Here is a 25,154-nt window from a genome sequence, read left to right as displayed (position 1 = left end):
CACACACTCACACAAAAGGACAAAATGCAAAACACTCATTTCCCCTTAGAAAGGAAAGAAATTTAAATGTAATTTCAATGTTCAAACTTGCTGTTTTGTTGCTGGACAGTATAGATTGCATGTAAAGCAGATATTAAGCTAAACTAGGGATTCAGTGCAACAGACAATTAAAAAAACATGTTGACAGTGTGGTGTATAGACCTTGTATAGCTTACGGCCATTAAAAGAATAGTTTGACGTTTGGGGAACTATATCTTTCTTTCCAGAAGTTAGATGAGAAGATCAATACCACTCTCATATCTGTATGCTAAATATGAATCTAAATACAGCAGGCAATGAGCTTAACTTAGCATAAAGAGTGGAAACGGGGGAAACAGCTAGCCTGGCTCTGTCCAGTATTATCAATTTTCTCATCTAACTCTCGGCAAGAAAGCATATAAGTATACTTCTCAAAGTGTTGAACTATTCCTTCAAAATGTCGGCGAAAGCTCTAAAATGAGTTTGGAGCCTTCAGCATATTGGGGTTTTTATTGGGTCTCTGAAAGTAGAAGGGACTATTTGTGTCACTGGTAAAAAAAAAAACTAAATAACATTTCTTTCATCATTAAGTAAGACTAGGACTCACCTTGCCTTAAATAATGTGTGTGAATGCTTTGCAACTTTTTTTGTTTCACTTAAAATAGTTACATTTCTCATTTACTCTGACGAACGCATTCCTTAGATTTTAGAGCAGGTAAAATCCAAATAAACCTGTTTAGTGTGTGTGGGAGAGAAATTTGTGCAGATTCACATCAGGTTAGTTGAAGCTCTTCTTCCCGGAGCTGTGAACCACAGTGGAGCCATTGTCCTGGACAGGAAGAGCAAATCTAATTTAACCCCATCCCACCCTCCAACACCCCACCCCCCCACCAGCATCACCACCACCACCACCCAAATACCTCCAGACTAATTGGGTCTGAAATCAAACTCCACTCACCCTCGCTGGACCTCCAGCACTGTGACAGACTCAGGGCAGGAATAGAGGGATCATTTTATATATAGAGCACAGAGGGATTTGGATTGGACGTCACTGTGTAAGAGGGCATTGATTAGAATTCTGATTGGGAGGACAAAAGGGCAAGGAAAATGGAGCTACACAGTAATCCACTTTTATTTTGGTCAATTAATTTATTCAAGAATTGTATCATATAACATTAAGTTTTGACCGCAAGACATGACAAGACAAAAGGAGAATAAAAAGACAACTAAGTACAGCTTCCAGACTTAGAATTAAAACAACATATATACTTTATATGTCTATTTGAATAATGAGGCCTGTGTATAACCTTGAATTGTTTTAGCTAGTATCTACTATTAATGGAACAGGGATTCACACTCAATGGACTCTCCTCCCATATATATTTGTTATATCGACCCCCTGTTCTTTTCTCCAAGACTTCCTCACATTAACAGTCAATCGATTCATTAAAAATATGTACCAATTTGGATATCAAATGCCTGGAATTAGGTGGCTCTTTTTAAATGTATAAAATAAATAAATAAAAAATCTAAAAATGGATGTTGAGCAGAAAAGGTTTAAAAAAGAGTATTACTTTTAACATCATGCCATATTGGTAAATAATGGGGGGTATTTTTCCTTCCCCTGATTAAGAGTCATAGTTCAACATTTTTAGAAATTTTCTTTTTGGCTTTCTGCTGGAGAGTAAGATGAGAAGATTGATACCACTCTTATCTCTGTATGCTAAATATGAAGCTACAGGCAGCAACCGATTAGCTTAGCTTAGCATAAAGACCCAGGGGTCAACAGCTAGCCTGGCCCTGTCCACAAGTAACAAAATCCACCTACCAGCCCCTCTAAAGCTCACTAATTAACATGTTATATTGTGTTTGTTGAATCTGTAAAAAAACTTAAGTGTAAAAAAACCCCACTATTCTTGCCTCAGAAATCTCAGCCAAGAAATAGTCTGGCACATAACCCTCCCATAAAACTGCAAATGTATGTCTTTACACTTTGTTTTTGTACCGTTGAGATAGAATGTGTGAATTATCTTAAGAGGTGTTTGTAGGCAGATTCTACCTTCAGACAGAGCCAGGCTAGCTGTTTTGCCTTTTTCCAACCTTTGTGCCAAGCTAAGCTAACCAGCTGCTAGCGGTAGCTTTATGTTTCCTGTACTGATGTGAGAGTGGCATCCATCTTCTCATCTAACAGTGAAAAAGCATATTCCTTTAAATGATGCAAACTTTCCATCGATATATAAATCTTGAATTGTGTTAAGTCCCCTATCCTTCCTTCTGTTTTATCCACCATTCTGAAAAATGTAGTAGTGGCCTGACACACTCTGCTGACGTGCCCATGTTTTCCAGGTTATTTTCAGTGAACCATTATCAAACAACTCGCCGGGAGTAAACTACTTTGCTTACTGTTATGCCATCAAATGCCTGCCATTCATGTGTCCTTTCCCGCAGTTCATTCATTTACAGTGGATGATGCAGATGAATGGAAGTGAACGGCCTGACAGCACCGAAGGACACTCATTAAACAGACCTCGTCCTATTTTAGCACAATACCCACTCAACCATTAAACTTGGTTTTGTGTTAGTATATGTTGGATGAATCGCTGAACAAGACAAAAGTGTCGCATGTCACTCATTTGAGAAGAAACTATAAAATAACTAGAAACTGGAGGCACTTGTGCCACTAGAGAATTGCTCAACGTTTGATTTGCAGCTCTAACCTTTACTTTTGGAGTAAATAAGCAGTTATTTCACCCTTCAGTGAAAACACACAAAAAGAAATAGTGTTTTTTGCTGCTTTCACCATCTTTGACTGAAAACGCAGCGTGGGGAATGAGATTTTAATGATTTGGTGGGTGGTGTGAAATAAAGTCACATGTCTGGTAATGACTGGTGTCTACAGGCTGTGTTGAAGTGTGTGCGCACAGTGCGTTCACTGCAGTCTACAGCAGTGGGTTGTGACTCTAGATTGTGATGTGTTTTGAAGATAAAATAGGAGTACAGAGTATCTTGGTGTGGCTATTTCACAATCTAACAGTGTGAAACTGAGTCGGCCTCATTATGCATCCTCTGTTATTGTGAAAGAGTTATAATCAGACCTAGATCTGAGAGTAGTTATAGGTCATTTGAATGTTCACTTTAACTCTCATGGAGTACGCACGTCTTGTTTGTCTTTTTAAACCCACTTTCTAAATGTATCCCTCAATTATCACCTCCTTTGTGCAAAGAGATCAGTTTAATAAACCACAAAACAGTGTGAGCGAGCCAATCTTACGTTTCTGAGGAGATTGTCATGTCAGATCAGTCTTTACATTTTTGGTGTGTTAGGATTAGGGGGTTAGGGTTAGGTGATGCTGTATGCGAAGCATTAGGGTTAGGGCACTCATAGGGTTTCTTCTGTGGATCTAAATAACCTTTCCAAAGTTTAAAAACGTAAGCCTGATGATGTCATCAGGGATCCTTCCTTTACCAGTTAAGTCTGTGAGAACCTACAGAACATTACAGTTACCTTTATCATTTTTGTGTCGCATAGGAAATGAAATGACTACAGGTGATGATGGTGTTTCCATGATAGAGACAGATAGGAGCTTCTGTTGGCTCCCTGTTGAGGCAGCCATTGACTTGTATGTGATCCTTTGACTGAACTAACCACTGACTGGCTCTCACGACAAATGCTGCTCCAGTGAGCTCAGACTGCTAACATATTCTGAGACCATTATTTTTATGCTAATCCTCACCATTCACGAAATGTTTTGTCCTATTATTTTCATGGTAATGTTTCCTGTTGATGTTGTTGTTGCTCTTGGCCTCCACACTTTCTGTTTCTCGTCAACCGCCAGAGGAAGTCAGAGGCTGTAAAGTGTGTGTTTTTATTTCGCACCTCTCTCTCAATCTCGCACCTATGCTTCCTGGGCTCTCGGCTCCACCATAATGTCTGCAGCTCACGCTCTGAGTGGCTCATATATGAGGAAGAAAGAGTGTTTCTTTGAGATTGTGTGAAGACTAATGTTGTGGGTGATTTGTTTTGTTGTTGGGTGAAAATCTTTTTTCAGAAGCCCCCCCCCCCTTCTGATCACAGATTAAATTCTGCATATTTAGATCTTTGCAGCCCCTGTTGGACAGACAGTCTTTGTCCAGGCTGTATGGAATAAAGAACCTGACTGTGGGGCAGAGCAGGTGTAGGGACCCGTACAGTCCGTCGGCAGGCTACAGCCCCCAGGTGGGATGGGTGTAGTTGAGTGTAGTTGAAGCAGAAAGTTAAGGGGAGGGGGGCTTCTAACCCAAATCCCTCAGATGTGGGTGGATAAGCATAGGAATGAACTCCCAACACAGTGAACATGATGACACCAGCGAGTGGAAGAGTGTGGGGCGGGAAGTGTTTTCTCTCATTTCACTGTCCTGACAGCCCGCCGAAACCCCCCACCCACCCCCTTATCCTCCCCCTCCTCCTCCGCTCAATGGGATATCTGACACCCCCCCAGCTGCAGAGGCTCAGTAGGGATTTACTGAACAGCAAAGGTCTCTTCACTCTCTTAATTTAATTCAGTGACTTTAATGACACGACTGTTGATCAGACACAATGAGGCTGCAGCAGTGTGCAAAACCTCGATGTTCAAAAACCGACTGGAAAGAGCTCATAAGTGGAGCTTGATTTGGGATTGTTTTTTAAAGAAAGCAAAATGTTTTTCCAAAGTTTGTTTTGTAAGATCTTCCTAGAGCTACAGTATCTCACCACGGTCCCCAAATTGTTTTTGTGGCTGTGAGCAGAACATCCACTTCCTATTTGCATTGCATCGTGGGACAACAGGACAACATCAACACCACCCTCAAAAATGTAGACTTTACTAGAATGCATACTGATTTTTAGCCACCTCTAAGGATGACAATGTCGTTGCTGGTCAGTCAGGCGGTCCACCACTTTGGTCCAGACCGAAATATCTCAACAACTATTAGATGGATTGTCATGAAAGTTTGGAGAGATATTCATGGTTTCCAGAAGATGTATCCTAAAGACTTTGCTGATCCCCTGACTTTTCCTTTAGCATCACTATGAGGTTGACTTTTGTGGTTTTGAGTGAAATATCTCAACAACTATCGGAGGGATTGCAATCAAATTTAGTACAGATAATCATGTTCCCCTCAAGATGAATTGCATTAACTTTGGTGATCCTCTGACTTTTCCTCTAGCGCCACTATCAGGTCAAAATTGTAATTTGTCCAATACTTTGGTTTATTATGTATAATTTATTTTCTGACCTGTTTTTATAGTGTATTGTATTATATTTTTTGCTAGTACTTTCTCCTGTGTGCACTGACGTAAAGGCGAGCAGCTGTAACAAAGAGTTTCCCTCCGGGGATCAATAAAGTATTTCTGATTCTGATTATCAAATACCTGCAAAACTAATGACATTCCCATCGACCTTAGCTGTACTTTTGTGTTTAGTGCTAGGTAGCAAATGTTAGCATGCTAACACGCTAAACTAAGACGGTGAACATGGTAAACATTATATCTGCTAAACATCAGTATGTTAGTATTGCCATTGTAGCATGTTGCCATGCTAGCATTAGCATTTAGCTCAAAGCACTGCTGTGCCTATAAGTACAGACAGAGCCACTAAGCACGGCTGTAGACTCTAGTACGGGGCTGGGACACAGCTTATAGTTGTGTTATAGGAGCCCAAGTCCGTAACTATAAGCTGATTCGGCTGTTTGGATTTTGTGTTCCTCAGCAAAGATGACAATGTGTGCATGGTGAAGGGCGTATTATGGTTCCCACAGATTTACATATAAAGCACTTAAAAAAAAAAAAACCTGAACCAAGATCTTTGGTTGCCTTGTTAGAGACTTTGGCAACCACCTTTTTATAAACTCTTCAGAAGCTCAGAATGGTACAACTGTTATACTGTTTCCACAAGTGGCACAAGGTTAAGTTTTTCCCTCACACTCCTGCCCTGCCCAGCTCAAATGTACTATAAGAGTGCCAGTGGATGGAGTGTGTGCCAGTGGATGCCAACTGCACAACACACACACACACACACACACACACACACACACACACACACACACACACACACACACACACACACACACACAGCCTCACCCCATCTTACTCAAACCCATTCATTCACCAACTGGCACTGGTATTGTCATTTGCAGAGACAAGATTGACTGACATAAACTCATACAGTCTTCCAACGCCAACAATACCGTCTTAGGACTAAACTCATGCCAGCACACACACACATACTCTCACACTACACACCCAACACACATGCCATTAACAGCGTGAAAGACAATCCCCTTGAGAAATCCCCAAAAGCTCGAGGAGGGAAATCGCGTTAAGCGATGTGTGAAACCTCCGTAGAAAAGTAGATAAATTGAATGCAGCTAAAATTTCCTATTATGTTTGGGGGGGGGGGTCTGTAAAGGCTTGACATCAGAGGCAGGGCTGTCCCAGAGAGAGACAGCTTCTTGGTAAAGAAAGGAATTTGTCACTTAAGCTCCTAAACTCTTAAATCTCCTCTAATACGGTACAATCAACAGCCTCTAATGTTCACAAACCGGGTTTCCCTCTCGCTCAGACTTCAGGCTCTACTCCGATTTTACATCTCCTCTCTGAAGAGGAAAAACAATCTGTATTCCCAACCCTGAGTGTGTGTGTGTGTGTGTGTGTGTGTGTGTGTGTGTGTCTGTGTTTTATACTGTATGTGAGCTGTTGGGGTCTGTATATCTTCACCCTCCCTCCCTCCCTCCCTCCCTCCTCTCTTCCCATGGTGGTAGTGTTTTGGCTAGTGGCTCTCGAAGCCTTTTGAAGTCTCTGGCGTTATCTGGGTGTCAGCTGTGGCGAGGATGGTCAAGGTGGGAGAACACCACTCTCACACACTCGCATACACACAACTTCTGTGTCAGATAGTTGCTGCGTCGACAACTGGAGTCGTTAAATGAAGTCATACGTTATGCTTTCCCCCTATATGAAGTGTGTGTCCTTGCACTCACACTTCCTCCACTGTGAGTAAGGGCTCATGACAGGCCTGCCTCGGAATATGTGTGTGTAGTAGCATTATGGCAACAGAAAATTATTTCTAGGAGACTACAAATAGCATGTGGGTGATTACTGGCAGTCACTATATGTATAAAAAAATAATAATTTAAAGTCGTATTCGCATATGTAGGCAATCCATTCATTAACACCTAAACAGGAAGTTAAGAGCAACGTTTGCACTCACTCTGTGTGCACATGCGCATATTGGTGCGACGTGCGGAATAGTGAATCCACTCACACACACACACACACACACACACACACACACACACACCCTGATCTTGGTTGGTTATATGAGTTATAGTTTTGTTTGCCAGAAGGCCGTCCAAGCCCAGAGAAGACGCACATGCGCGCACACTCTCGCACTAAGTTTGGAACATACTGTCAGCCCTGCATCATTCAAACATCGTAACTCCACAAGCACCAACAGCTACACACCCACACGAGACAAGGTTACTGGGGGGAAATCAGGTGAAGGTAGAAAATTGTTCACATACAGTGGCTCAGTAATCAGATTTCTCCCGTACCGCCTGCCTCATTTTAGACCAAACCTGGAATATTTATTTCATAATTGATAATCCTGCAGCCTGAAGAGGGTTTTTTTCTCGCTTGTTTTTGGACTTGCGGTGCAGTGACAGGCACACACATTTTTTCCTTAGAGTGCGAACGCATCTGAATTTTACAAAAACTGTACTGTTCAGCTGTGGAAATCGACTTATTTAGAATTATTTATTTCAGTTTTAGTCAGACTTTGGATTTAATTATTTTGGATACAGGGACACACCACTACGAGGTTTTTCCTTTCATGCCACTACATCTCACGATACTCCACGGGCCGGGTCTATGTCATGCACATCCACTCGTGTAGAAACCCAATTAGAAACCTGTGTATACTGTACATGGCAAAGAAATCAGGTTTCTCCAGCAGAAACTCAGCCGTGGTAACCAGGTTTCTCTATTTTTTTTAGCCTGATAGAAGAATCCAGGCTCTCTTAAACATGACTTTTAAAACATCAGGTTTCTGCAGACTGCTAGCAAGAACTTGGTGTGACTTACATGCATGTAAAAGCAGAGTGATAGAAGCGATTAATGCTAATACTCCCCAAAGGGGAAAAAAAACTTGGAGTCAGTTGCACTTAACCTCTCTTAAGTTCAAACTTAGCCTAGTCATACTGTAAGTGTAAGTGTTTACTAAGTGGAGATCTGCACATCACTAAATTAAAACACAAAATTATTTCATAGAGATTAGTTTTCACATAGTATTTACACTTAATAACTGTCAGGTATAACTGTCAGCTTACTTAGCTTAAACGAACAAAACGAACATTAGCTAGCTAATATATGACCCATTTAGATTGAAAAGACATGATAAAAGGATATAGACGACACTTCTGATCTGACACTTGATTAAAATGCTGTTTAATAATGATATTTGAAAAAATAACACAGACCTCAAATTACAAAACACATGCACCAAAGCTGTTTGTGATTTGGACAAAGATTGTTCACTCATATTCTCTGCGTCTATAAACAATTTTTTTTTTATGTCTTAAGTGTAAAACACTGTTTACAGCCTTTGTGTGAACACCTGGTCTCTTCCGTCCTCAGATGTGGCAGGTGTGTTCGTGTGTCCTCCCGTAGCCCTGGACTCGGGCGTGGGGCTCCTGTGTCAGCTGTTTGAGCTGTGGCGGCAGGTACCCGCGGGTGTCCTCGCTTTGACGGAGTGGCTGCTGGGAGAGGAAGAAGATGCGGCAGTTGCAGATGAAGCTTCCAGCCTGGTGAGAATCTGTCGTGTGACTCGAGTGAGATACTTAAGTGTCCAGGAATGTGTCTTATTGACCTCAGAGCAGATACATATTGACAACTAACGTTGTTACGCTGTGGTACAAGAACATCACAAATAGTACAAAGGAAACAGTGCAACATGTTTGCAAGACAGCAGACTACATGTACTTGCAGTAATTTCCATCAAGTCAAAACTGTCACGGTTTCATTTTTTATGACTAAAACCACTAAGGCAACAGTTGAGCTAGTGTTAAAGGAACAACATTTTTAAAAACATCATTATCACTACGTTTTATAAAAAAACATTGGTTGACACTATATTAAGCCTGTGATTCAAGTTGGTTGGACGTGGTCTCTGTAAAGTTTGGAATCCCAGGGAAAGATAGCACTAGATTTTTTTTTTTTTTTTTTTGCTCTTGTTTTGTTCTGCTCACAGTAGAAGTCAAAATAACTGAGTTCTTGCAGCCACCAAGGTTTCTGCTCTCCAACCGCACTTTGTTTAGCCGCCTGTTTAGTTTTGGTTCTTGTTTAATTGGTCGTCTCTTTCTATTTAAGACTTAGAAGGCACCCTGTTAGACAGCTAAGAGGCATTGGAGGACATAACTTTGAGCAAAGTAACAGTTCTAGAGAGAATTTTAGCATCTTTGAGCTCATTGTTTTGGTTTTCCAGCCTTACGTTTTGGTTCACTCTCACCGTTCTCATCGACCCCAGTTCCAGCCGCAGCAGGCAGCTGTTTTCAGAAAAGAAAAGTTGTGATATAAACCCACTGTACACTACCTGCCCAGCACCAAACAACAGTCAGACAAAGTTTGTGACTAGCTGGTGAACACTGTGACGCATTTAGCAGCTAAAGAGCCACATATTTCCCTCAATGTGTCAAGTGTGTGGAAACAAAGCCAAAAGGAGAGTGAATATTGAACTTGCATTTGTCAGGTGGCCAGAAACACAACTCCAGATGAATGCTAATGTTGCTCCGTGTCTGATGTGTGAATAGGCAACAGTTTCATCATATCAACTTTTTATGTGTCTATGTTGTGTTTACAGCCTGTTCTTCTGCCCCCAAGTGGCCAAAATAATACTGATTTAAATCAACATCGAGTAAATTGACTCCTGTTTTACTTGTGACCAGGATGAAGAGGACTTCCTGTTCGAGAAGGGGGATCTGAACCTGTGGGCCGAGCCGGTCCAGTGGGTGAAGCTGCTTCACAGACATCTTGGCTCCCTCATCCTGACCTTCAAGCAGACCCAGGCCCCAGGAATCTCAGGGCCGGACCAGGTTCACCAAATCCATACACTGTCAACTCAGGCCCAAACCATGGCACTCAGCTCCCGGCAGGCCCTGGACTCCCTCCCTGCCCTGCCCCAGTTTTCCTGCACCATGGAGCACGCCCGGCTGGTGCTGCAGCACCAGAGGGCCACTCTAGCTCTAGATGTGCTGGAGAGGCTGAGGTAGAGGAGTCAGCAGTGTTTGGCTCTAATAGCACCACATTTTTTATTTTAGTGAAAATTGTTTGAGTCAGGGTTCCTAATATTAAACTAAAGGATAAGTTATCAGATAAATAAACAACACATGAGACCACAGACTGGCCTTGTGGTCACGTCTTTTTATTATCAAATCAAGGGAATGAAGAAAACAATAGGATGTTTTTACTCTGAACTTCTCTCTTATGTTGTCTTACAAATGTTGCCCTCATTGATTACCAGATGTGTTTTTCGTTTTTGTCATCATTTTTATGATTACTGTTCCTTGATGTCTTTTTAATTAAATGTCGGAAATGACTGCATTCTTGATTCCAATGTTCTGTTTTCCCTAAAAGGAAAGGCATAAAGTTGAATGTCGCACTTCCTTAATGTTAATAACTTTGACAGGAGAGAGAAAAAAATAGACAATAATAATATTAACACTGTGTGAATATGCGTGGAGAAGTCTGGCCGTTTGTGAAGCCATAACAATAATTCAACCCGAGCTTGTGCAAAACAACACTCGATGCACTGTTCTCTTATCAGTGGGAATGTGTCACACGGCAAACTTCAACAGTGTCAGTACTGAGTACACAGACCGTTCTGCTTTCTCCACATCTACCAGGGATTTAAGGTTGGAACAAAACAACTCAGCGCCTAAAGCTTCGAGCACTAACTTCAATGGTGCGATTGTGCAGCAACTGAGCTTTATGTCCGAGGCATGGCATTGTGAAAGCAAGTGTTTTCTCTGACACGTCACCAAAGTTGTATTTCAGTATATGCTTTGACTTCTACTATATGTTTATACGAGGTGTTATTTTCCTGTGATATTTAATTTACTGCAGGATTCTACCCATTGGACTGTGTTTTTATGCTTCCCTCTACTTTTCCTGGTTATGTAATTAGGAGGACGGCACAATGGACTACTGTCCTCTCTGTGTGTGTGTGTGCGTGTGTGTATGTGTGTGTGCGTGCATACGGATTCATGCTGCCCTTTCTTACAGCTGGACCCTTCTCCCTCCCTGGTAGCCATGTTCCCTGTTACAGTAAAACTGATGTAATGTTTTGGAACAACTCAACATCCCCCAATAAAAACAGAGCCGTGTGATGGGAGAGCGGTTTCTGCGGACGAGGACATGTTCAAGGGATTTCTCAGGAGCCTCCCTGTGTCTGTCCTTCACATTAAACTATTTATCACAACTTACAAAGCGCAAATAGTCCTGGGGCAGCCCTCAGCCTAATTTTAGGGTTGGTAGTAGTAGATTCCAAGCTCTTATGTCACTTGTTTTTCGCCTATTGCTATTTCCCCTTCTTTTTTTTTTTCTTTTTTTTTACCTCCCTCCCTGCTTCTACAAACCAAACCATTCAGCACTTAAGAGAATATTGAATCATGTCACATAATGAAAAATCATTTTTATAACCACTCTTCCAATTATGATCCTATATGGAAAAGACTTAATGGTTACCAGTGTCGCAGAAACCCGGCAATTTCTGTTGATATGTGCTGCACAAAGTTTTTACACCCTCCTGACCAAAATATCTGCCTTGTGGAGCCCTGATATAGAGCCCCGTCCTCTGCTGCCAACTCCACAATCTTTCCACTGTGGTTTTTAAAACTTGACATAACTCCAAGAGTAGAGTGGAGTAGTTTGACATTTTCATCCTGGGAAGGTTACATCATGTTGAGACAGGGGCAGCTCATTGCAACCGCACTGCACTCTTTGACTTTACAAAGGGAAGGGACTGTGGCGACTGGGTGGAAATTGACAAAACATCTCTAAACATGGATGCTTCTCTGTGTTTGGAAGTCTACTTTATCCTCTCTGTGAAAAGATGAGGCAGGACAATTTCTCCTTATATATATATATATAAAAAAAAAAAAAATGACATTATTGCAGCCAAATGGGCCTGAATGAAATCTTCCTCCGGCTCTGCTCAGTAGGTGGCGCCTCAGTCTTTCCCAGTCAATTTCCCATTTTGCTCTCACGGGGGCAGTGTTGCTCCGCTGTACCACATGAAAACCACATTCCTGCAGTCCTGGCTCGGAGATGGGGGGGGAAACAAGCTAGGGAGGAACTCAGAGGAGTGGTTTTAAAAAAAGATTTAATCAGAGTAAATCCGTTTTGTGTTAATGACTCGGCATGTTGTGCTTTAGGAGTGACAGATTTCTAATATGATGTTAAAGTCAACATCTTGAAGTTTAGGTTTGAAACAATACACGAGGAGGTCATGTGAGCAGAGTAGGCATTAACTGTCTATTTTGCCATGTGTAGTAGACTGGAATAGGCTGCTGTTGCACTGTGGAAGTTGATTATGCAACCAGTGGATTCTAAAAATTGTACTGCACTCTGCCTGGACTCCTCTCCGCTCATTCTTGTGGTCTCACCCCATCCACAGGGAGAGAGGGGGAGGGAGGGAGAGGCAGCATTTCCTTCCATTACAAATACATGTCAGCTTCCAAATGTGGTGGTCCAGAGGCTAGAGGGGTGGCCTTGTCACTGGTAGGTCGCCGGCTCAAACCCCAGGACTTTGCTGGGGGTAGGGCGCAGGGGAGAAACCATTTCCCTTTCATTGTAATGCAGTCGTGGAGCTTTTGAGCAAGGCACCCAGCCTCCAAACGTACTGCTTCAGTTAGAGGATCAGGGGTATGTGCAGCTTGCATGCGCAGTAACGTCACTTGATGGTTCGACATTCTTTCTCAGCGAGAGCCAAGCCAAAAAGCAAAACCAACTTCCACAAAATTGGTTGTGTGATTTAAGAAAAGAAAAAGTTTTGAGGGGTGTGAGGAGGGATGGGGGTGCTGGGGTTGGATTTCAAGGCGTGGTGTTAAAGAATAGGCGGCCAACCGGTGAATGGAAGTTGTTTCGGAGAGGAGGGGAGGAGGCGGCTCCTCGCAAAGGTTTGCACCGACTAAACTTCGCCCCTCCCCGGCCACCGCCAGGCATTTATACCCATGCGAAAAGGCTCGAGCGCACAGTGAAGCACTCTGGTTCAGCGCTTCTCGAGGGGAGGAACTAAAGCCACCTACAACTCAACAATACAAACCTAGCCCCCCCTTTCCCCCCCATCTTCTACGGACTTAAACTGCAAACTTTTAAAGCAACTTTTCCACAACCAAAAACCAGTCGTGGCACAAACTACCACCCGTCGCATTCAAGGATCCTGGTCGGTCCTCCATGAAAGAGGGAGTGCGGCAGCAAACTTGGGGAAAAGAGATGTCTGCGACCGTCTTGTCTGCTTTCTACGACATGGACATGCTTTACAAGGTAAAAGTTTGACAAGATATGGGGAGTTTTTCGTAGTGCATCCAGGGTGAAGCACTTAAGCATAGCTGAATCAGCGTGCTTCAACTTCAGTGGAGTTAGCATGTGTTCAGCGGCAACAAGTTACATTGCAGGCAAACAGAGTTGTCTCATACATGCCATGTGGTCAAAATAGTAGCATAATTGGTGCCTGAAGTACATTGCTAACTCGTCTTTTCTTTCCTACAGCAAGATAAAAGCATGAACATGAACGCCCTCCACATCAACAGCATGCTGGACAAGAAAGCGGTGGGGGCTCCAGTCACGACTCCGGGCTCCGGTGGTTCCTTCACACCGGGATTTTTCCGCAGAAACTCAACCAGCAACGTGGAGGCGATGAACAACGGCAACAAATACTCGATGGGCTCCTACAGCAGCCTGAAGGAGAACACACCGAGCAGCAACAGCAGCGCCACGGCCCTCATGAACAAGGAGAACAAGTTCCGCGACCGCGCTTACAGCGAGAACGGAGACCGGGGCGTGTTGCAGCAGAAGCCCGGCTCTCAGATCAACTCCACCCGCTACAAGACCGAGCTGTGCCGGCCCTTCGAGGAGAACGGCTCGTGCAAGTACGGGGAGAAATGTCAGTTCGCTCACGGCTACCACGAATTGAGGAGCTTGTCCCGCCACCCTAAGTACAAAACGGAACCGTGCCGCACCTTCCACACCATCGGTTTCTGCCCGTACGGTCCCCGGTGTCACTTTATCCACAACGCCGACGAACGCCGGCCCGCTCCGGCCGCCAACGCTAACGTGCAGGCGGGGGAGCCCAGGTCGGCTCGCGAGCTGTGCGGCTACGGTCACAGGGAGGTCCTGCCGCCGCAGCAGCTTGGCTACATCCAGAGGGACAGACCAAAGCTTCACCACAGCCTCAGCTTCTCCGGCTTCTCCACCCACCACGGACTCGAGTCTCCCCTGCTCGACAGCCCCACGTCCAGGACCCCACCGCCACCCACCACCGCCTCCTCCTGCACCTCCGTCTCCAGCTTCTACGAGGAGGTACTTTCTCCCAACTCTATGTCCTGCATCAACAGTGCCTTCTCTTTCCCCGGACAGGACTTAAAAGCCTTATTGGCCCCCCTGGCTGTGCACACCCCCAGCGGCTACGCAAACAACCACTCCACCGGTGCCTACTACGGGAACATGCAGAGCAGCGTGTGCCCGCCATCCCCTCCGACCTACAACATGAGCCACTTGCAGGCGCTACGCCGCCTTAGCGAGTCGCCGGTGTTCGAGCCTCCTCCCAGCCCGCCAGATTCGCTCTCTGACCGGGAGAGCTATGCGAGCGGGTCCCTCAGCTCTTCCGGGAGCCTCAGCGGCTCCGAGTCCCCGAGTCTGGACGCTGGAAGACGTTTGCCAATCTTCAGCAGGCTGTCGATTTCAGATGACTAGTAACAGACTATTTTGTTTTCACGTGGATTTATGGACTGGTCGGGCAGGGTGGTTGAGGAGCCAGGGGGTGTCAGTGAGTGAGGTAGACTGTCCTTTTAAGCAGAGGATCCCGGTTAAGCCCCCTCACCCCTGGCCCTCTACCCAATTTCAGCAGCAACCACCCTGCTGAAGTGCCTTTTGAGCAAGACATTGAATCCCTAGCAGCTCCAGGGGTGCTGACCCTGCTCTGACCTCCCTGGAGGGGGGCAAGAGAAGAGTTTCACCCACAGGGATCAATAAAGCTTCATACAGTTTAAAGTGTCCTTGACCTGGCATTAGTTTAGTTGTTTTTTGTTTTTTTTCCTTGTATGTAATATAGCTGTATTAAAACTTAGATAGCAAACAGAAGGCATTCCATCAGTGCCTTGCCCAAGGGCTCATGGCAGCCCCCTCCCTTTTGCTCTATCAGGCAAGCCACACTTTTCCTGGGATTTAGATGTGTGGGTAACATGACTTGACAAGAAGAAGAGACTGTAAGCGGTTTTCAGATTTCCTCCCATCCTGCCAAGAATATGCCTTGACTCAAAGTAACTTTGTTTTTCTTTATCAAAGTGTGTTTTTTTTTTTTTCCTTTCCTCTCTGAAAGCTTCAACTTCCATTCCAGATCTGTCCTCTCCCAGCGCCACCCAGTGGTTCGTTTGGTTAGTCTAGTTTGTTGCTTGGTTAAGCACTCTTGAGTTGGGTTTGTTTGGGGAAATCACTGCTGATGGTTGAGTATATATTTTTTTAGCTGTTTTTTTGAGTGATTTACATAGCTGTGCATAACTGGCTATGGACTATTTAACTTATTTATTATCTTGTGAAAAAAGTATAGGCTACATTGGTAATTTGTGTCCATACTGTATTTATCAAGTATGATGAAGCAATAGATCTATATTCTTTTATGTTTAAATTATGATCGCCATTATTAATCTGCATAAAGTGGAGTGTATGTTCTTTTCACAGTAATATATATATTTTGTTTTTTTTCTCCTTTTTTGTAACGTCACTTGGTTATTTTTATTGTAAATGAGTAAAAAAAAAAATCTTAATTTAAGAGAACATATGTGATATTTATTTCATCAATTTTGTTTCCTTGTTTACGTTTTATTAAAAAAAAAAGTTTGCGTGATTGCTGTTTGCTCCTGAGGTCGTGTGTCAGTGCTGTAGAAGGCTTTTTTTTTTTTTTTTTTTTTTTTTTTTTTTTTTTTTTGAGGATCCCTATTAGATGTTTCTGTAGAATGTATAAACAATGTGGTTGTACAGACCGTCCAAACCTTACTTCTTTTGTTGATCTAGATCAGACTTCAGTGTCAAAGAACCCAAGTCAATAAATTAACCAAAAAGTATTTTTGTTTTCTCTGTTTGCACGAGGTCACACTGTGATTCCAGCCACGTGCTAAAGAATGTAGCAATCCCTTGTGCCCCAGTATTATTGTGTAGTGCCTACGGGGTTCACCATCTTGACATGCCTTAAAATTAACCAAATAAAGTATTTTTCCTACACAGGCATTTTTTTTATACACAGGTTGAACTGAATGTAGTGTTGGATTCTGAAACAATTTTTTTTTTTTTTTTTTTAAAGGTTGTTACCACTCAGACACTCTGACAAAAACAACCGTAACCTTTCTAAATCCCCATTCCTCTTATCTTGATTTCCTTTTTGTTCTATTTTTTTCTTTTTTTTTTTTTTTTGATATTGAAATCTAGTCTGAGTCTTGAGAGTTTGCTGGAGAGGGAAGTGGATGAACACGTTTGGTTTGTACATAGTAGGTACAGGGGGATGCGCACTATGTACTTTTGACTACTTTATCAGAAGTAAAGCTTTTTGAATGTAACAAAAAAAACGGACAAAAAGACAACGTGAGTTGTAATATTTTGGGGGGGAATCAGTTCACTACAAATTGAGTGTGAGACTGTTAACTTTGTACTGTACATTTTTTTGTAGTTCTCCCAATAAAATTAATTTTGAGAAAGTTTCAGACTCTCAGACTGTGATTTCTTATACTTTTGAGTATGACGATGTGACATCTAGGGCATCCCATCAAAAACACCCAACTGCTGATGTTCAGGAGCAGGCCCGCAGCGAGTGTGACAGTTCCGGTTCTCATGACGCTCACAAACCCATCAGATGTTGTAGCACAGTTACTGTCTTCCTTCTCCATAGGGGGAAAACTCTGGAGGCAGGAGGGACAGAGTGTGTCCCGGCTGCATTAGAGCCCCAGCTGCCTTGTGACGCTACTTGGCTTGGTGCCTTCAGGGGTGGCTTGTGCAGCAAGTATTGGCCCCTTGTTCTCAGTATACAATAAAAGCACTAACCAGTTAGTTTCCCAGAGAAAGGCATGACCCTGAATTCCCGTCTCCTGCCAAACAAAGGAAGAACAACTGAACTGGAGGTGGGCTCTGGTACAGGAAAAATTCGGATTCGGAAAACTCATTATGAACATGAAAAAGCAACACCACCACAGAAACTGATAGCCCTGAATAAACGATGTAATATTACATAATCTGTCATGTTCTGCTATAAACAGAGTGCAATGAGCGATATGTCTGCACTGTCTGAGGAATGAGGTCTGGAATCTTAAAATGGAAAATGTGTAGGCGTCCAGAGCTTCAGTACAGTTGAATGTGTTGGTGGCTGAGGCTGTAAGTCTGTCTGGATCCTTGCCATCAGGATAAGATTTTGATCTTTTAATACGTTGTGCTTTATGATCCTTTAGTCTGACAGAACTTGCACTAACAAACCCCCCCTATCCTCAGAGAGCAGCCACTTGAAGTATATGTGACGATTAACCAGTGGTGGAAGAAGTAGTCAGATCCTTTACTTAAGTAAAAGTACCTTTACTACAATGTAAATAGACTCTATTGCAAGTAAAAGTCCAGCATTCAAAATCCCACATAAGTGAAAGTACAACAGTATCATCAGCAAAATGTACCTAAAGTATCAAAAGTAAAAGGGCCTTGACTGACATACTTTGTATATATATATATAGGCTCCATATAAAACATTAATAGATTATTAATTCAATAGTATTTTACTGTTGAGGCTGGCCAAGATGAAGCTAGTTTTAACTACTTTATATACAGTCCGGTAGTTTAGTCCAGTGGTTCCCAATGTAGGGGTCGGGCCCCTCCAAAGAATCACAAGATAAATCTGAGGGGCCGGGAGATGATTAATGGGGTAGGAAAAAAAAAAAACAACTGGACATACGCATTTGTATTGTATTTTCTGGACGTTTCTCATATTTTTGCTTTTGTGTGAAAGTCTGGATAATTTGAGAGACCGTCTGAGCAAGGAAGGGAAATGTCTCTTTGGTGGAACTGCTAGCAACTCGTCACAAAGGGCTCCAACTGCCTTTTTGTAAGGGCAAGCCAGGAAGATTGGAATCCTCTGGTTACATTTTGAACAATCTATGTGATAAGCTTATCATATACATTTTTTTATGTAAAACCTTACCTCAAAGTACCTCGAAATTCTACTTCAGTACAGTACTTGAGTAAATGTACTATCCACCACTGAGATTAAGGAGTGAATGAGCCGTGTGGTCTGTAGGTTTACAGCTGGAGCGATTGCTCACCGGCGTGACAAATCGATGCGCTTCAATCTGAATGATCCTACATGTTGCTTCAGTAATGCATCTTTCAAAGTGACCCATCAGAAACCTGTTATTGAGTGATATCACTGTGCGCTGAGGTCAGACAGGCCGCGATGGATGGATCAGTCTGGGAACTGAACTCCAGCCATTAACCCATAACTGATTAACTCTGCGGCTGTAAATGTGTTTTACTATCAGTCACTTGAGCAGGTAAAACAGGGGCGGTGGTGACTTTTGCAACTCACCAGCCTGTAGGAAGGCAACATACAGCCATCCCCTGCCCTGACTGGTGTGTCATGTCTAGACCAAATAAAAGCCCTGGCCTACATTTTAGTGTAAAGCCGCTGTTGTTGTGGTGCCTCGATTTCCAGGAGCCTTTCAAAGAAGAACTGTTTTATGCAGGCTATTCTGTGAAGTTATCAGTGCTGGCAAAGGCATTAAGAAAATAAAGGGCCCAGGAGTCATGTGGTGCCTGGAGTTCACGCCAAGATAAGGCAGGCTGATAAGGGCACCGGCAAATATTTACTGTGTCCTCAGGGTTTCATAATGAAGTGTTTATCAGAGCAGAGCCAAAGGGCTACACAATGCGCCAGGCCCTGCCAAGTAGGATCCACGTACCTGTGACTCAGTGTGTGTGGGAATATGAGAGTGTGTGTGTGTGTGTGACTCTGTCCACATATAATGTTTGATTTAGTGTATAAATGTTCATATATGTTATGTTATAAAAGATTAACTTTTTCTATATAAGGAGTGGTGTATGTAGCGGTGTTCGTGTGTGTGTGTGTGTGTGTGCACGCAGGGGTCTCGCTGGTTAATGGATCTGGAGCCCCTACAATGAAAGGAAACACTCTGACTTGTGATTAGGACAGGAAGAGTCCAGCTTCCTGGCCACCACCCATTTCCACCTCTTCTTCGTCCTGCTGTTTTTCCTCCTACTTCAGTTCCCTTCTCCTCTGTAGTGGCGACTTACTATTTGTGTTCCACTGCTGCACTGGGAAGCTCGGCTTGTCCTGGTATTGTTTTGGCATGCTAAGCCCAGACCTGGGGTCAAAGAGTAATAGTGCATGCTTTTTAGACTTTGTTTTGGCCTACATGGGTGCCAGATGGGTGGCGGTTTGCCAGATAGAAAATGGAGAGCAGAGGTTATGAATCATTTTTGTGTCACAAACCCCCAATTAGATTCGGATAAGGCCTTAACCTTCCATTTGATCCAGTTTCCCCCCAGGTTTCGTTTTAATTTAGTAGCTAATGATGTAGAAGATTACAGAGATTTAAGGGAAATCTTCCTGTCTTTAATGAGGTATAATTGCTACTTATAATTTAAGTGAAAGTAAACAATTTCTCATTTTAGCAGGGACAACCCCTAAAGAACCCCGAGAGCCCTGAGTCACTGGTGTCATAAATCAGTGAAGAAGCCTTAAAAGTCCCTTCTGTATGCTTACCTGTGATTGTCAACTATGTGACACTATTCTTGTTTCACAATGAAACAATGTGTAATATATGTGTGTGTGCGTGTGTGTGTCAGTTGGTGTGAAACTGGCTACAAGTTTCAAACAAAAATGTAGAGCTGTCAGACTTTCTATGAAAAATAATCGAATGTTCACTTAGAAGCTAAGTAGCTTATTTGATTCCTGTTGTAACTTTAGGTAACTAAAAAGGCAGGTGATAGCCGACTCTTTCTTGAGCCAACTGGAAAGCTTAAAAAAGACAAGACAGAAGCTCATAGTATAATGGAATTGAGTCCTTAATCTGGTTCCAGAGGCAGGAGTCCAGTTGGGCCTGTAACTTCTAGCTAGTAGCTAATGTTTGCTAAAGTTAGCAACCTTTAGATTTTAACTAGAAGTTAAAAGATATGTATACACATTACACCTCACCAGGAAACATGTTTGTTGTTTCCTGTTTGTGCTTCCATTCCACTCTCAGATACTTCACTTAATGATGATGTAAAGATTACTAATAAATACTTTAATAGATCAATTTACCGCATGTAATGTGGAAGCTTTATGGACGAACCCACAGAGAATTATCCCCGTTTAGCGTCTTTTAGCTCGCTGTTTTTGCTTCATGGCCCACAACTTTACTGCTTTGGTTCTGTCTCACCGCTCTCATTAATGCTGCTTTCAGCAGCAGCAGGCAGCTGTTTTCAGCGGGAAAAAAAACACTGAAAAACTCACTGTATGCTACCTATCCAGCACCAAATGGCAGAGAGACAAAGTTAGCGACTAGCTTGTGAACGTAGTGGAACATTAAGCAGCTAAAGAGACGGATATTTCCCTCAAGAGTTGGTGGAGTCTAAAACAGAGCTAATATTAGAGTGCTAAATATTAGCTTACATTCGTCAGGTGGCCAGAAACACGACTCCAAATCAATGCTAATGTTGCTCTGTGTCTGCTTAGTGTGTAAATAGGTAACTGTTTGCTAACAAGATCACCATAACCCTAACATCTATTAGGTGACAACATGTCAGTGTTGTGTTTACGGCTTGTTGCGCTGCCTCCTAGTGGCCAAAAAAATCTGTTCATGCACGTAAACAATGGAATCAAGGAAATCTTGGGAAGTAAATCCAACGTGCTATTATCCTGTAATTGCCACTTGTGGCCACAGTGGCCGCTGTTTGACAATAGTTATAAGTCTGGATTTAAGTTAAATTCACAAGAAAAAAAAATCCAGTTAGAGAATGTATGAGAATGATCTAGTTTTACTGTTGCTACTGTCATCTCTTCACATACAAGACTCACATACATACCATATCTGGGTTCTTGGGAGAAAATCTAATCAAACTGATAGATGGCATCATACAGTAAATATTAATGTAAAATAATGATGTAAAATGAAGTTGTTTGCAAACTGCTGCACTTTACCATATTTGGGTACATTTTGTATTTTTTACGAGTGAAAAATACCATCGGAGTGTTTGGCAATAATAGCAAAAAGCCTCAACAGTTTTATAGAGTTATGAACAGTGATACAGTGAAAAGTTCCCCACCTTTTTAGCCCACACAAATATTTCTGATATTACTTCATATCATATATCAGAAGCATGAAACTCTTCTGAAAGTCTGAATATATAACCATTGTTTGCTTTTCCTAATCCTCCACCTCAGAATGACCACTGACAGGAGGTCACAGTTTACATTAGCTCTCAGTTTACCACTGCCTGTCTTATTGTGAGGAGCTAATAACATAATCTTCACTTTATTTTCAGGAAGCAGCCTCCGGCCCCACGCTCAGCTGAGGTGACCTGCCGCAAGCTAAGCCAAGGTAAGCCACAGTGCGCATATAAGGTATAAGGTAAAAAAATAAGGTAATGTTGTTTGCCCAGTGGATCTGAAGTCCGGTGATGGTCAGAGACGATGGGGGGTGGAGAGGGTGGAGATGTACAGGGGGGAGAGTTGGCAGAGGCCGGTCACGTTCAGCCGCCGCCGCTTGGTCCGCCATGTTCCTCTCCCCTCAACGCCTGCCGAGCTGTAAATATTTACAGAGCATCTTGTGAGAGGCCTGAGTGTTTACCGCCAATGCTTGTGGCTCCTCAGCGTGTGTGTGCATGTGTGTGTGTGTGTGTGTGTGAGCAATGCAGACGAGATGCTTCTCTTGGTCCTCGGACAGTGTAAACCCTCAGCTGTGTGTGTGTGTGTGTGTGCGTGTGTGTGTGTCGGATGAGGTACTTCCCTTGGTCTCTCCACAGTTTACTAACACTGGCCCCTGGCTCTTGTTCAGGCCCCCGGCTCTGAGCTCCGTCTATGAATCAACAGTGAGAGCCAGCGAGCAGAGAGGCGGTCGCACCTCACTCTACCTTCTCTGACCCCGGCAAATGACAGAGAGAGAAAGATGGGAGAAGTGTTTGTTTACCTCGCCCCACCCTGTATACGAGGCTGTGGCGCTGACATCACGTCTTTGTGGGTGGAACATTCTCATAAAACATGTTTTCTTTACTCCTTTCCCAATGTAAATAATACAGAGGGTGTAAATACCATTAAGGGCCCGGCGCCGTTTTTAGGCAAGCAGCTCTGTGTAAGGATGTTTCTAGATTCATGCAGCCCAGGCTGAGCGCTTGGGCTAGTGTACCTTAATGAGGTACACACACATGCTAACCTGGCCTGGGTCTAATTTTGTCTCTGGCTGCTTTATTTTAGAGGTCAGAATATTCTTGGCTGCCCTTTAATCTGCTACAGACACCACGATAAATATACAATACAAGATAAGACACTGTTACACTGCACACAGGGCAGAAAACCTCCCACGAAAAAGCTAATTATCGCTTGACAAATGAAGGTTATAAAAGTAACATAACAATACAATGTGCATGGACTGCCTTCATCATGTAAAAAGAGATTTAGAATAGAAAATGTGTCCATTTATTCCCATTACTTTATTGTAGAAAGGTGACAAATTAAAGGAAAAACCTGAATAAATGAGTGAAGAAGCATAACAAATGCTTCCATACAGGACACGAAGGGTCACTACATTAACTAATAAGTATGAAAATGATGTGAATGCTATGACCTTCACAGTCAGATCTCAACCCAGTCGAACACCTAAGTGAGATTTCGGAGCATGCATAGGGTTCCTTAAACATATAATATTATGAAAAGCAAGGTTTCTGTTTGAAAATGTGTAGTTATGCTTAAGTGTTAAGCTTTAGAGTTAGTGTACCTCTATAGGCTACAGCATTTTATTTTACTACTATTATACATGTTAGTCATACTCTTATGCTTTACTTATTTTTTTAACCCCTTTCTTTGTATTTCTACTATTTATCGTTACTTTGCACTTGTTTTTGCTCAACTATTTTGTTGCTTATCATTGTAAATCCCTCTGAGCTACAGAATGCTACATATATTAATTTTAATAGAAAATTTATTATTTATCTATATAACTTTGAATAGTGGCAACTGTGGCCACAAGTGACAATTGCATGGTAATAATAATGCTAATGCTAAAACATATTGTAGGCCTATCAGTAGCACAAGTATAGTCACAAAGTCAGCGAACTGACTCAGTAATTTCAATTACACAGCAATATCTATCTAAAGTTTGCTAACATTAGCTAACATTAGCCACCAGAAGCTACTGCTCATTCCAGATTAAGTAAGAATGCAACGGCAAAACCTCTGAGTGTACTGAACCCAGCAAGGGTGTGTTTTATTGCTTATGAATTCAACTTTTCATTAAAGAGGAAGAATGTGTTAGTTCTTCTTTCAGAAGTGACATATTCTCACTTTAAATGCTAACACATAGTGTATCAGTAGTACTAGCACAAGAGTCCTAGAATCAGCACTACTACTACATTAGCCACCATAAGCTAGTGACAATACCAGACCAACTAAGGCTGTAGCAGCTAAACCCCAGAGTCTACTGAATTGACTTGTTTTGTTGCTAATGACTTCAACTTTTCATTTTTAAGAGAAACAGTCTGTTATTTCCTCTTTTAAAACGGACATAGTCTCACAATAAGCTGAAGAGATGACATCTTTGTAGAAAGTGAAAAGGGGTCAGTAGCTCCAACAGCGAATGTCTATCTATAATATCGCTGTGTCAGCTAGCAGCTTTGAAAACAGATCTGATTATCAAACAGTTCAAGTACCCATGTAAGAGAGGAGCCTGAAAATAACAATCGCTATCTCTGTGCTATATGTGTCACTCACTCTGACTGCTCAGCTTTTGCAGCCCAACATGACAACAGTCTGAAACTTCCATAAGGTGAAAAGGAAGAGACGGAGGGCAGGCGTGAAAGTCTCAGGCCTGGGTATTTGAGAGACGCAGCTGTAAAATTTAACATGTCCTATCTAGTTCAGTAAGGGCTTTACTTAGACCAGGCGCGATTGGCAGCCGAGCTCGGAGGGCGATAAGGAAGTATCTGTGAGGCGGGAGGGTTGGACCGCTGAAGAAGTGAATGCAGGGAGTGTGTGTTGACATTTGCGCGCGTTTGGCCTACTTACACTTTCTGACCAATGGCGTTAAAGACAGTGAGCCACACATGAGATCTCTGCCGTGATGAATGAAGCTTCACGGTCAGCGATGCGGTCTGAGAGAGCGGAGTGAGAGAGAAGGGAGTAAAATTATGGAGTGTGGCAATAAGTGGGGAGATTGGCATGAAAATATTTAATGGGGGTGTTTATTTGGAGAGGATCTTGGCAGGGAGCATGTACCTGACTTCTTTCATTTGCCTTATTACTCAGTAAACACTTTTCAGCATGGAAGAGGATCCCTGAGGTCAGTGTGCACGTTTGTGTGAGTCCATCCATCCGTCCATGAGTGTGTGTGTGTGTTTATGAGTCACTGTGGATGTCCATGCACCCCGTGCTGCACCAGGTAATTACATATAATCATCCAAATGTTTATACTGTACAAATAGCATAACTATGCTGAGTGAGTGGCTGTGTGGGACTGGTATAGCTGGCGTTGTGAATGAGCCCGGCCGCTCCGTGATTACCCAGGCTCAGGGCCAGGCTCAGATTGTCATGCAGCTAGACGAGGGCCTGCTAACACTCCTTATGATCAACATATCCATACCGCACTATACAACATATCATAAAGACATA

The 25,154-nt window shown here is 42.8% G+C and overlaps 2 protein-coding genes across 9 annotated transcripts in view; both read left to right on the top strand.

Moving 5' to 3' along the window:
- The window catches only part of thada (THADA armadillo repeat containing), a 103,594-nt gene extending 92,967 nt beyond the window's left edge, over positions 1–10,627 (top strand). For all 8 annotated transcript variants that reach the window (XM_044214723.1, XM_044214719.1, XM_044214724.1 and 5 more), the window contains 2 exons: positions 8,666–8,835; positions 9,973–10,627. In XM_044214723.1, coding sequence (XP_044070658.1) covers positions 8,666–8,835; positions 9,973–10,296 — 494 coding nt within the window. In that variant the 3' untranslated portion in view covers positions 10,297–10,627. The remainder of the gene's footprint in view (positions 1–8,665; positions 8,836–9,972) is intronic.
- Positions 10,628–13,148: 2,521 nt separating this feature from the next.
- zfp36l2 (zinc finger protein 36, C3H type-like 2) lies at positions 13,149–16,995 on the top strand. The gene is made up of 2 exons (XM_044214730.1): positions 13,149–13,570; positions 13,796–16,995. Exons 1-2 carry the CDS (start codon positions 13,481–13,483, stop codon positions 14,996–14,998), a joined length of 1,293 nt encoding a protein of 430 aa, XP_044070665.1. The 5' UTR covers positions 13,149–13,480; the 3' UTR covers positions 14,999–16,995.
- The last annotated feature ends 8,159 nt before the right edge of the window (positions 16,996–25,154 follow it).

Source organism: Siniperca chuatsi, linkage group LG11, assembly GCF_020085105.1.
Source record: "Siniperca chuatsi isolate FFG_IHB_CAS linkage group LG11, ASM2008510v1, whole genome shotgun sequence".
Classification (NCBI taxonomy): Eukaryota; Metazoa; Chordata; class Actinopteri; order Centrarchiformes; family Sinipercidae; genus Siniperca; species Siniperca chuatsi.
Note: the sequence above shows the minus strand (reverse complement) of the source record. Positions and strands in the feature narration are given on the sequence as shown.

What these genes read in the sequence shown, in the direction of transcription:
- zfp36l2 (XM_044214730.1), top strand. Translation starts at nt 13,481, where the DNA reads ATGAAAGAGGGAGTGCGGCAGCAAACTTGGGGAAAAGAGATGTCTGCG. An exon ending in ACATGGACATGCTTTACAAG is followed by an intron (nt 13,571 to 13,795) that starts GTAAAAGTTTGA and finishes TCTTTCCTACAG; the next exon opens with CAAGATAAAAGCATGAACAT.